Source organism: Genypterus blacodes, unplaced genomic scaffold (assembly GCF_046128005.1).
Source record: "Genypterus blacodes isolate CSIRO-AG114 ecotype Tasmania unplaced genomic scaffold, CSIRO-AGI_Gbla_v1 ptg000111l_1, whole genome shotgun sequence".
Classification (NCBI taxonomy): domain Eukaryota; kingdom Metazoa; phylum Chordata; class Actinopteri; order Ophidiiformes; family Ophidiidae; genus Genypterus; species Genypterus blacodes.
In genome coordinates this window covers 1,895,069-1,908,991 of record NW_027466915.1, presented here as the reverse complement: position 1 = coordinate 1,908,991, position 13,923 = coordinate 1,895,069, and the positions used below count along the sequence as shown (strand labels likewise).

At 39.1% G+C, this 13,923-nt stretch overlaps 1 protein-coding gene across 1 annotated transcript; it reads left to right on the top strand.

Moving 5' to 3' along the window:
* The first annotated feature begins 5,326 nt into the window (after positions 1–5,326).
* Positions 5,327–13,527, top strand: foxred1 (FAD-dependent oxidoreductase domain containing 1). The gene is made up of 12 exons (XM_076161400.1): positions 5,327–5,437; positions 6,198–6,417; positions 7,075–7,271; positions 7,974–8,084; positions 8,685–8,803; positions 9,350–9,444; positions 10,067–10,168; positions 10,346–10,419; positions 10,527–10,669; positions 11,049–11,178; positions 11,457–11,561; positions 11,813–13,527. Exons 2-12 carry the CDS (start codon positions 6,261–6,263, stop codon positions 12,065–12,067), a joined length of 1,488 nt encoding a protein of 495 aa, XP_076017515.1. The 5' UTR covers positions 5,327–5,437; positions 6,198–6,260; the 3' UTR covers positions 12,068–13,527.
* The last annotated feature ends 396 nt before the right edge of the window (positions 13,528–13,923 follow it).

Sequence of the window (13,923 nt, the reverse complement as noted above, 5' to 3'; positions counted from 1 at the left end):
AGTAATTACAGCTAAACTATTGGTATCATTAATGAAAGTTAGCCATAAAGCGTATTAAAGCGTTGTCTAACAGTATTGAGTCATCATGTATCATCATGTTTCACAGTATTCCTGGATTTATTATTTAATTAGAATAGAATAGAATAGCGTTTATTGTCATTGCACATGATAATACAACAAAATGCATTTGTGCTGTGCCTGAATCTTTGAACAGTTTTAAATAAACAGCAATAAACTATAAATAAATAATAAATAACAATAAATAAACAACACACAGTTCCATTCATACATTAAAACATAAGTGGTCCCAATAGCTCAAGAAGTCTCATATGACATGTCTCCACATCACCATATGACATCATGACATCATATGACATCACATGACATCCATATGACATCACATGACATCACGACATCCCACATGACATCATGACATTCCATATGACACCATGACATCACAACATCACATGACATCACACGACACCCCATATGACATCACATGATGTCATAGCTGAAGATGACCATAGCTCAAGATGCCCAATATGTCCTAATATGTCCCAATGTGTCCCAATATGTCCCAATATGTCCCAATATTGCAATTTACTTTTGGGGTACTAACTTGTCTAATGTTTGATTTTGTGTTTTTAATAATAATTAAGTGATGTCATGTAATCAGTCTCTCATGAGCAACATATACATTAATCCTGAAATGCATTCATCAATAGTGTAAAAAAATATTGTCCGGATAAACTTGATGTGCATTACCTATGTCCTATGCAATACCTAAATTACTTATGACAACTCTTCACTGAAGTTATTGAGCCCTCTAGTGGCCATGTCCTCTGCAAACTTGGAGAGTTTGACAAGAGCCTTGACAAGAGCCTTGACAAGAGCCTTGACCAGGACATCTCCCGGGACCATAACTCTCATTAGACATTACATTTCCATGCATGAATTGTTGGCAGATAATTTGCAAGCTTGTTGTCCTTTTTATTAGATGACCCTTTTTTCTGTAGCCTTATTTGTTGACATAAATGCTCTGAAAAAATGCTCTGACATAACCATTGTCAAAACCACAATTGATTGTGTTAATGCTAATTGTGTTTTCACCGGGTTCCTCTATACTGATTCAGCATAAAGAACCAATGCCACCAGTAACATATGAAGCTACGTTTTGACAGACATAACAGCCCTGTAACTCTCCCCCTGGTGCCATTTGAACAATTGGGAAAACCCTCAGATATAGTTCTACCCACATTTCATTGTACAAGTTCCTGACTTTATGCTATTACCAACTTCCTCTCACCCTGCCTGTTATTGTGTTGGCATCCTGAACTGTTTCACTCCCAAAGACAGATCAGAGATTAACAAGGGGCCAGTAAAGGCAAGTAAGAGTTTACATCATAGTCTTGGGAAACAGAACAAATCTAAATACCTTCGGGGTGTAGGAGGTGTGTGAAGCTTGGCCTACATGAATCTAATGACATCATAATAACACCAACAAGAAAATCTGTTTATTTTATTACAGTTTGTTTTTTGTTTTTTCTTATGAGAAGGTTCTGTGACACCCAGCTATTCATTTCCATAAAGCAAAGCGCTAAAATAAACCAAAGTCGGTATTGCTGCATGAAATCTGTGTTAAAATAAAAACACATTTCTATTTCATGAATATAGCCAAACAGGATTATGTACAAACTAGAAAGAATAGGGCAGTCAAAAAACTGAAATGATACTTGCAGACAAGGAACAAAGTCCATTTCAACAGAAAGGTTTGCTTTCGAGAGGTTGGATCAGTATGAATAACAGCATTAAAGGCTATACCAAGATCCTGCAAATACAAGTGAATAACTGCTCACATTTGCTGCTAATAAGAGCTTGTTTTTTACTTTTTGCAGTACAATTTTAGTACGTTGTCCAAATCTACATTAAAACATGTTGATGTGAGACCAGATTACAAGCAAGCACTTATTCTAGGACATGGAGAAGGTTATGCGGCAGTAATTGCTAAGGGACAAGGGATCTGTTTTGTTTTTTCTTTGTTTTGTTTTGTATTCAAATGTGGTTGAACTACAGTTCAGAAGGAAAGGGGAAGAGAAAACACCTGAAGCAAGAGATCTGTTAACAATAAAGAGACCAGTGTGACAAACACATTCCGAAATGTGGGAAGCACATCAGGCATGCATGTGGTGAACATAATGTTGGAGAAGAATGCCTCTGATAAATCACTTAGCATGACCTCACCAGAGGAATATTCAACATTTATTTTGTTAAAGGAATATGAACTTTGATATCTTGAACCTTGCCAGTCACATACACATGAGGAAAAGGGGACAATGACAGACTTGATTGTATCAAACAAGACTCTGGAATTGAGAAATTAAACATCAGTAGAACATTTTCAGTCGGTCATCAGGTCATTGGGCTTGCTGCGAATAATTTGATGTTTCCTTCACCACTCAGCTGCCCTGTATCCCTATTTAGAACAAAGAGGGAGAGATCTGCCTGGAACATGTTTCTATTCTCAAATATTTCTGCCTCATTATCAAACATGGGTTCTATCTGTATGTAGACACCATGTCTAATCAGATGTATATATTATTTTAATTTACAAATTCAATTAACATACAAAGACCATCAAAAGACTGAAACATTCAAAACACTTCCAGTGGCCACATTCTTATTCAAGAGTAAAGAACAGCTTTATCTTCTTAGTGCTAATATACATCATCTACCTTACAATGCAGTCTCACTGTTCAAAAGTACTTCTGAATGGTACTAGTAACTTTGTGTATTTGCATCTTACCTACAACAAAAGATAAATGCAGGTGCAGACATTTGTTTCGCTACCAGTAGTAGATTGTAAGAATTTAGAGCTTACATTTAAATGTTGACCAACTTTCCATTGGCTTTTGGTCAGGTTCTGTGATTTCTGCTCAAATATAACTTTGTTTGTGGAAAACTTGTCCATGAGGTGCACAGCTTACAAACAGATGTTGCTCATTTATAGGCTCAAAGTTTGGGTCAGCCAGCTTCACTTTTGTGTTCAGTCCAACCTAGTGTTATAGAAGAAGGTTGAAAGTAAGACGTGGACATAGTTATTTAACAGCACACTTGATGGTGTCACATTCTACCTTTGTATCATGTTTATGGCACACATGCTGTAACATGTAAATGTCTTTCAGCAGTATATATGTTTGTAAAATGTTCCTATTATGATTATGGTCTCTGAAATGGACACGAGTCAGCAATCACGGACAAAAATATTACATTTAAAACAGTTGTAAATAACTGTCAAATTATGTCAGTTCATATTAATGAACATTAACACAAAAATGTTCATTATCATAATATACTGGAGAAGAGCATCATTTACTGTGTGCACAGTCTCGGTCATCCTCTTCCCACTTTTCATGGATAAGGTAGTTTAGGCACAAGAGGTGCCTCCAGACGCCTCTCAATCACTTCAGATGTGTGGCAATCCATCAGATCTGTCATGGATGACGTCAATATCACAACAGGAGAGGCCCATCACCTTGGCAGGGAGGTTAAAACCATCCAAATCCAGCGGGTATTGGGTATTGAGGAAGGCAAAGAGTTGTGTTTCTCCTTGGACAGCATTGCTTTCCCATCCACCACTCAGAAACCAGTCAAGGGTCTGGGCAAGATCTTTGAGTGCAGTCTCAAAGATTTAGATTTTCTAGTCTATCAGAACATGAATTGTTGATACCAACTTCCTATGTGACGATTCGCCTGTCCTGTTCTTCCCGTGTCTGCATGGGTCTCCTTTGTGAAGTCTGGTTCCTCCCACCTCCAAAGACATGCGGCTTTGGGAAATTGGAGGCTGTAAGCTAAAGTTGTGAATGAGAGTATGACTATGATTTTTTCTCTCATTACGTCTGTTAAATCCCTGCAAAAGACTTGACAAAAATGTCCTTAAGTGATACCTTCTCATGCCTCAGACACTAATAAACACTGGTCAGCACCATGGACAGCAGCACTCAAGTCCCTACGGACTCAAGACCAACAAACACAAAGGTCTGTCATGCCAGGACAATGCCTCTTGCTATAGCCATATGTTGCTTTATGCTTTCTGCTTGCCACCCATGACATTTTGTCTTTAGTTATTACATGGCAAAATACCCACACATTCATAGTTTGGAACTGGGGTTATTTTCAGAGGAAGTTATGAAAAATCTTGAAAAGTATCTATTTCCCTTCCTCCTTCCTTCGTATACCTGTCTCATCTGTTTCTATTTAAGTGTGTGATTTCCTATATTTGCTCCATGCATGGAAGCTTCTTTCACTTCTATAAAGATAGAAGGAAAATAAGAACAGAATGATTGGAGCAGGAGATTCACAGTTGTTCCTCTTACCTAAAACGTGTTGTGTATGGCTGCAGTGTATTCTGGTCCTTTCATGCGTGTGTCAGCGGGTAGCTGTTAGGTGCTGTCCTGTGGTGGATCACTCCCTGTATGATTGTCTGGAGAGAAGCTTCACACTTTGATTCTTAGGAAGCGACACCAAAGCCTGACATTTACCATTGATGTTTCATAGTTGAAGATATTCCTGCTATCAAGCTCTGGTGTAGCTGCTCTAGAACATCCTGGTGTAAGATCACAGTGTGTCACCCTGACTTGTTACCCACAGGGAAGGAAACATTGAAGTGGAGCCTGACATGTAAAAGCTTAGTTACCACCAGTTGATCAATTACCACCATGCAGAATGGAATGTGCACCTCCACCAATCTTAAAATCAGATGTGTAAAAAGATTTATGGAAATTAATCTTCTGAATCTATATCCATAACTGATAAAAGCCCAAACTGTTTTTCCTGCTGACTCAGCATCATCCTATTTGATTTAGTGCACAAAAACACCATAGATACATGTGATTAATCCATCAGATCTGGATGTGGTTAAAGAGTACCTGGTAAGTCTTCTTCTAACATTTGTGTTCCTTATTATATTTATGGACCAAATCAAGACAGAGAGGATTGTAGACTGGACTGATTGACTTATTGACATATAATAAATCGAGGATGATACTTCTACTGGAAGCCCGACTCATACTCCATTATACTGTGACAATGTAATGTTGTCACAGAGACAGCATAACATCTGAAGGGCGTTGTTTGTTCACCAATAGTAGGTGCTCGGTCACCTGAAGACCTGAAGTTCTCTTATCTACCTATGTTGAACGCACTTATTGGAAGTCGCTTTGGATAAAAGCGCCTGCTAAATGTAATGTAATGTAATGTAATGTAAAAGTAAATTGCCAAATGCTCACAAGAGGGCGCTATTGAAACAATCTGGCTGCGAAGAGAAAAAGATTCAGAAGAAGAGGAAGAAGACGACAACACGGAAGAAGAGCGAGAAGAAGATGAGGATGCCACCCGGTTTGACTTTGATTTTACTGAACATACTGTATTTTGCGTGCAGGTAAGAGAACCTTTTTCGTTGTTGAAAAGGTAATTACGCCGAAAACTAAACCTTTCATTTGTCAATTCGTTGCAAGGTGTTAACTAAGTTTAAATTGGCCAGTCGTCATTTAATGTAGGACTTTTGAAAACCCTGACCTTAATCTCATGAGCATCTGTGCAGTCTGATGAGATCTCACGCACTGTCAGTTCACGTTTGTGTTACATTCTCTTTCGCAGCAAAACTGTCAACAACTTTATATGCAGGAAAAAGACTTATTTCTTTATACAAATAAATTATATGTAACAGTAAACACTATGGAAGTTAAGAGGTATTACATTTCATAGAGATCAATGATGTGCCAAAGGTGAAATTAGTAGTATAAGGAACTAATTGCTGCAACAATGTCTGTATTACTTTAGGTGGCATTCATTTTCTTTTGAAATGGAACTACACATGCAGACTTTCACGAACAGGAATTTCTGTCTTGGCTTGAATGAGCCAAGACAGAAATGTATGACTGTAGACACCACTGTAAATGATATTAAGAATGGAATAGCGAGATAAAATATGGAAATATGCGTTTATTTTTTCATTTACCCATGACGGAAATTGTAGGTATATTCTTGTCTTCTGTGTTTGTTTGTTTTTTTATCTTTGATGTATACATTATGTTGCGTAGGCTTGTTCATGTAGTTTGTGTGTTTGTGTTTAGCATGTGTGCTTGTTTAGCATGTTAGTAAAGTTTTGTTTAAAAAAAATTGTTTTGTTTCGCTTGCAGACAGACGTCCCACGGAGCGTGAAGGCGTCTTCACTCTGCATAAACAGTCGCTAGCTGTTGGTCATGTCAACGTGGCGCGTGCTGAGCGGAACGCTGCGGGCGGGCCGTGGGCTTCTCGCCTCCACGCGAGCCGCACACGGGTCCACATGGCCGGCTGGACACGGACACAGGGCTCGGTGCCTCAGCACTGGCAGCCGTCTGCACAGCGACTTCTATCAAGGTGGGGGACGGTAGCGTTTGTTGGCGTTGAAATGAACATTTTGCACCAACTCCGCTCCAAAATGTCGAATTTAAATTTTGTTCTACATTGAGGACCGACATAGACTTATTACCTCATGATTCTTAGACTTATTTCATCTGTTGTAAGCTCAATAGATTCGCAGCTTATGCTTTTTTCAAAACTTAAAATCTAAACCTGTCAGGAAAGGTATTAAGAGAAGAATACATAGATAAAATAAAAGGAATAGAAAATAAATCAGTTATTGTACAGCACTATACAGAATAGAAATAAAATGCTTATCAATTCAATATGGAGATTGGAGTATCTACAATATGACTATATGTATTTAAATAGAATAACTGTACACCTTGTGAAAAATGTGCAAGCTCATTCAGTCAGTGGGTGACCCAGGCCTTGTTGATGAGGCCCAATGCAGAGGGGAAGAAACTATTTGTGGTGTGAGGTTTTGGTCCTAATGGACCTCAGCCTCCTGCCAGAGGGGAGGGTTACAAACAGTTTGTATCTAGGGTGGGCAATTGCCAATTTAAAGAGTGATTGATATCTAAATTGTTGACTAAATGCATACATTTGTAGATTGGTAGGGGGCAAACTTCTTCACCACGTTGACGCACTTCCAATGTTTGCACTTTGTATCAGATCTGGAGTCGATGAAGAAGAAGTGGTCTTCACGCGCCCGATCTTTCCAGGAGATGGCCTCGGACGGTCCTCTACTGGAAGCCGACGCAGTGATAGTAGGAGGGGGTGTGGTGGGCTGGTCAATCGCCTACTGGCTGAAGCAGAAGGATAGGATCAATGGAACGTTTCGTGTTGTGGTGGTGGAGAAGGACCCAACGGTGAGGAGCTCCACTTTTCCTGCTAAATGTGTTTCCATATATACAAAATTGTCTGTCAACAACATGTCACTGGCCCAGGAAAACTGATCAGTAAATACTAATGCAATACATGCGAGTCTAATGGATGCCATTTATTTAAAAAGTATGAACATGGCGAAGCTTTTGAGATAAATGATGATTGGATGGTGTGGGATCAGCAAATTAAAAGCAAAACAAATGCAGTGCAAAATGAAAAATGCACTACAAGTTTACACATAAATACCAAGATTTTGTAATGAAAATGGTTAAACAATATTTAAAGACATGCCAAAGTACAACTGTTAATTAGTAGAAAGTGTCTGTTATAATGACTTGAATAAAGATCAATGGGTTAATGGGTAATTCATGCAGATTTGCAATTTACTTCAAAAGGTTCACTCATTCACTTTTTTTGTTTGCTACCCACATCACATTGTTTACTTTGTCTGTACTTTCTTGAGCTGTGGTTACACTTGTCTTTTCATGTCTGGTTTGACAGTTCAATGTGAGTGGAGAATATCCAAAACGTGACCAATATCCAATTCACTACACTATCTTTCTTAAAGCAGCCTAGCATGATCGGATACTAGAAAACTGATACAAGTCACATGAAATGGCATAGTGTAACCACGACCTTGGACTTCATTACACAACTGGTGTATAACAGCGTTTTACTCCGCACAGTACTCCAAGGCCTCCACAGTGCTGTCTGCGGGTGGGATCCGGCAGCAGTTCTCCCTGCCCGAGAACATCCACCTCTCTCTGGCCTCAGCGGACTTCATGAGGAACATAAATGTATGTTTGAAACCGGTAGTATTGCTGCATCTTTTATTGAAGGTGTTCAAAGTTGTTACTGCAGGCTGGTAATAAATGACATTTGTCTTTTAGCCATTAAGTGTCAAAGTAACCAATTGGTGTAAGGTTATGTCATGTTAATGTGTGAGCAAGAGCCACGTGTATGGCTGCTGAGATTTGACTAATACAGGTTTCTGAAAGTCAATACCACTGAATGGCAAGCGCTAGTTTGAGGTGTTTTGTGCAAATCGGGTTGTCTTGCGTAATATAAATATACCTCATAATAGTGGGTTGAAACGCAACTCCACAGAAAATACAGCAAGAGAAATTACAGTAGAATTTTCTGAACATAATCCAAAATGTGTCATGTAGAATTTTCCCCATGGGTTTAAATTATTTGCATTTAGAGCACTCCTGACCAGAGTTGTAGTTTGCTGCAGATGGTCCCCTGAAAAGTGTGTGTGATTCCCCCAGTCCTTTCCTCTTGCTTTTGGACAGCAAGCGGTGGGGGGGGGGGGGGGGGGGGGGGGGGGGGGGGGGGTCTTTTCCTTGTTGGGTTGGACATGACTGTGTGACTGTTACACCTCTGTGTCCTCTCAGGAACATCTCGGTGTTTTGAATGAAGATCCAGTGGACCTGCAGTTCAACCATTCAGGGTACCTCTTCCTGGCTACTGAGAAAGTGGCTCACATCATGGAAGAGAACTACAAGATCCAGAGGTGTCAATCTTCTTTTATTCCGTACAACAGTATGATCCTTCTGTGTTCTGTGTTTTAAAGCTATCAAAGAACAAGTCAAATACAGACTTCTTTAAATTTGCTATTAGGATGCAGTCATCCCTGCATGATCTGCTGCACCCATTGCCTGTTGCACATTACACCCGGTTCCCACTCTGTATCCCATAACCAACCAATCTTCGGTTTTGCATGATTCCAATCCACTGCCGCTTGTGATTGGAATGCTTTAAAAAAATAAAAAAAAACTATCAACGACCGCGAGAAGGTGCTTTATATTTTCCTAGGATCCACAAATAATTACAATATCTTCTCACAGTTTAAGGGTTGATATAAAATCGTAAATACTCCGCATGAAGGAGAGCTATCATACATACTTCATTCTTATCTCTGCACAACCTATGACCCTGTGACAAATTCATTACTGTTGCCATTGTGATCAGCTTCATGAATTGCGCAATATCTCCTATTAGTCAAAGACATTCATGTATTTATCAATGTTTTAGTAAAGAATCTACATATGATTTTTAGGCGTGCTGGAGCCAAGGTAACACTTCTCTCTCCTACGCAACTGAAGGAGAAGTTTCCATGGATCAATACAGATGGTGTCGTCCTAGCTTCATATGGTGAGTGGAAATGATGCACCGGTTGGCTTCACTCACAGACACATACACGATTCATATTGGATTGTGGTTGTTTGTTTGTAAATGGTTAATCCAGGCAATGTTTTCCACCTCTGGATGTTTCACGTAGTCAATATATTACCTATTGCTATTCATTTCAACTTTATTTATATAGTGCCAAATCACAACAAATGTTATCTCAAGACACTTTACATATAGAGAATTTAAAAAAACACAACATTCTCCCATGAGCAGGCACTTTGGCAACAGTGGCAAGTAAAACGGGAAGAATCCTCAGGCAGAACCGGGCTCTAGGTGGGCGGCCAACTGCCTTGACTGATATTATGATTAGACGGCTAACCACAGGTCTTTTTTTGGTGGAGTGAAATTGCATTTCCTAATTACAATGAATTCAAAAATGAACACCAAACCCACTTGCAAAACGGTTGCCAGTACACAGAATGTACATAATCATCTCCTATGTCTCCCTTATTTTAAACTATTGCTACCTTTTATATTGATATAGAATTATTAAAATATTTGCTCAAACACACCTGATGGTATAGTATGGTATGAGTTTTTGAGTTGATTTTATTTTGGCCTAATCTGCATGTGTCTCTCTCAGGGTTGGAGAACGAGGGTTGGTTTGACCCCTGGACTCTGCTGAATGCCTTGAGAAGAAAGGCCATTTCTCTGGGCGTCATTGAGTGCTTTGGCGAAGTTACAGGTTTGTAATTTAACAAATTGTGTGAATGACCGGAGAAGTTGTTACCGTGTTATGTTGATTTCCTGGAAGCATCATCGTGGTATAGGCTACAGAGGTGTACAGAGTTATTTGTAAGGATAAGCATAGTGATCTGTTTTGATTTCATTGGCTATTATTGATGACTGTCTATTTCTCCAGATTTTCAATGTACAGCCAAGAAAATGGATACAGCTGATGGTGATGTGTATATCAAGAGAGTTGACTCTGTCAAAGTAAGTGTGATTGTACGATGTACGTTGTTACATTGAATACACTTCTCTCACAATGAACATCATTGCAAGCTATATAATTGATAGATTGAGATTATGCCTTGTGTTAGGTTCAGATGCCCAACAGTCCGGAGATCCAGCGGATAAAGTGTGCCATGGTAGTGAATGCGGCCGGAGCCTATTCTGGTAAACTGGCAGAGATGGTGGGCATGGACTTTGGCGACTCTCCTTTCCCTGTTGAGCCCCGGAAAAGGTTGGTTATTTTTCCAAAACACTTCCTAAAGAAACAAACCTGTCCTGTCAAACATATCCTAGTCTCACTTCATATGTGAAACACATTGAAGCTTGTTGTCTGAAGACAATGCTCTCAATACACAGGTCAATGAGTCATGGCCATGAGCTCTGTGTAGTGTCAGACAGAATGAGATCACAGATGCAAGTGAGTTTACCATGAAGTTGTTGGTCTAAATCCATCCATTGTATTCGACATCCTGGTTGGTGGAAATATCTGTAATCTGATATCTGGTGTTCTTATTAACTATGTTTTATTTAACACAATATTGTAAGAATGTACCATGTTAAAGAAGTTTGTGGCCCTGTCAACATCACTCTACAAATGATTTCTCCTTCAGGTATATCTATGTAGTTCATTGTCCCGACGGTCCAGGTCTCGACACCCCATTTCTGATTGATACCTCTGGCATTTACTTCAGAAGAGAAGGGTTAGGAGGAAACTACATTGCTGGTGCATCACCAGAAGAGGTTTGTGTTCGGTTTGAATAATTGAAATCTGAAAGTCTTCTGCTGCCCATCCAGGGCAGTATATATTTTTTTCTGTATATTTTTTTTATTTCCTAAACAGAACAAGAACAGGACAAATGAAGAATAACACAGATCAATTATCAATTTAAATCCAATGGCTTTCTTTTATTATTTCTGTTTTTTTTAATGTAAACATTTATTCAGAAATATTTCATGGTCATTTCAAACACTTTGGGAAACACTTCACTAATGGTTTGCTTCTGTTTATTTGTCCTCAGGAAGAGGAGCCAGATACCAGTAATTTAGATGTGGACCATCAGTTTTTTGAAAACAAAATTTGGCCCCACCTGGCTCATCGTGTTCCAGCTTTTGATTGCCTCAAGGTATAGTTATATGTGAAGTGTTTATGTACTGCTTGGTGTGCTGTTAATAAATTCAAGATGTTCATTTGTCACAAACCTATACATACGTGCATACATTTATGTAGTGGAATGAAATATGGGCTTTCCCTTTATTTAATTCCTAACACTACAGATTGATTAATTAATGTGTATAATATAAGTCTCAGAAACTAGAACAAGTCAATAATACTATAACCCTGTCTTGTTTTGATTTTCCTTTTTGGTTTGTGTAGGTTACCAGCGCATGGGCAGGTTTCTATGACTACAACACCTTTGACCAAAATGGCATCATTGGTTTGCACCCCGAGTTCAACAACATGTTCTTTGCCACTGGTTTCAGCGGCCATGGCCTGCAGCACTCACCTGCTGTGGGTCGGGCCATTGCAGAATTGATCATGGACGGAAGGTTTAAGACGCTGGACTTGAGCAACCTCGGCTTCAGACGCATTCTGCACCAGGAACCCATGCTGGAGAGAAACATTGTCTAGACGAGTCATAACAATGACGACACACTGACTTTGAGCACAATACTCGCTTGTGCTTCATCAGCTGTATCGGCTATTTGGGGCCGTACTACGATGGAAGCTTAATAGACCTCAGCCTTGTATGCGTTACCTGGCGTGACAAATTCTAAACCCTGCAGTCAGGCTTCATCGGTAGATCAATCTGTTTAAGAAACCTTATGCGCTGATATAAGGACACTCTTTCCACAGCTAAATTTACTTTTTATGCATATTTGATCAGGTCAGTTGAAGGGAACACAAGGGACTTGTTCACTACGGTCAACAGTATTTACGGCCTCAGGACACTCTGCAATTCCTCAATGATACACCTTTATGACCTTAAACACCAAAATTGAAAATATTCACCAGCAACTGTCTTCCTGAAACAATACATCTTACAGTTAATTATGCCTTTCTGTCCATGCTCCCCTCTTTTCTTCAGTATCTCGCTTTAAACTCCCAACTGTTGCTGAAATATCTGATCTCAATCATGAATCCATAACATCTACCTGCCAGTTTTTACCCTGTTAGAAAAATTTCAGTTGGGTTTTTGTTCCTTTCATAGCATGGCGACAGCTGTGGCAATAATCACCAATGGTCTGTTGGTGGCTTGTTTTTATGCGTATAACTCCCCATATATACATCACAGGAAAACTGGGAAGTCGAGTAGACACTGTACCATTAGATGTGACATCTTGAATCATAGAATTATTTTAATTAAATACATTTTCAAAAACAATCATGAAATGTTTTAGTTTGACTTCAATATACTTCACCATGAGTAATAGAACAGTCCTAATTACTTTGTTTTCTTCCTTATTTTCCTTAGGTGTGCGAAAAACTCTCCAAAATGGGTTTTTGATATTTGAACAAATAATCCACTTTTTTTTAACAGATTATTTATGGGACTGATTTGTAAGCATGCTGGGAGGAAAAACTGAGCTTTTTGTTCAGGTGTGCCCAAAGCTTTCCAAAAAGTCAATGAACACACATTTTTTACAATTACAGGTCATGCCAATCTGTAAAATAAAGGCGGTCGGGTAATATGCACGAGGCACAAGACGTGCACTTGTAAATTGTCTTGCTGTGTTTGCACACATCAACAATGTTACCCGATCTGCAAATCCTCATCTACACAATATAAATTATGGTATAACCACCATTGCCTCTAGAGCCTACATCCATTCTGCCCCACGCCTCTGGAATTCTCTCCCACAAGTTATTTGCAATGTGCACTCTCTTTCCACCTTTACATCCCATCAAAAAACACACATTCTCATACTGGCAAACCAGTCTGATCACCTACTTTTTACTCACTTATTTCGGCATACTCGTTTGTTTTCAAGATATTTTGTGATACATTGCTGCTTGTTTTTACTGTGTCTTGTAAGATGTCATTGTGTGCTTTGAAAGGGGCTTGTGAATAAAATGCATTATTACTTTTACATTGGCTTTCTTAATGCGGAACATACACACTCCCATAAAACGAGGTGATTACATAGACGAGCCTAAAGCGAAGCAAGATGGAAAGGTCATATGCTTCATATTTCACGTCAGATGATCAAAGGATAATACTCGAAGGGTATGAAGAACATAAAGCTATAAGGACGGCAAAGAGCAACACCACTGATGCAAATAATGCCTGAGGAATGCTGGCAAAAATTTGTAAATCATGTTAATGAAGTTGAAATATTTACCTTACACTGTGAAATGCCTTACTGCACCTGTTCTCCTTACAGAATCTTTGCTCAATCACTCCAAAGTGTCTGTTCCGTTTCTTTTACGATTCCATGGAGAGTAAACTGAGACATTCAAGTCAAATGCACTTTAAATAAAGCTGA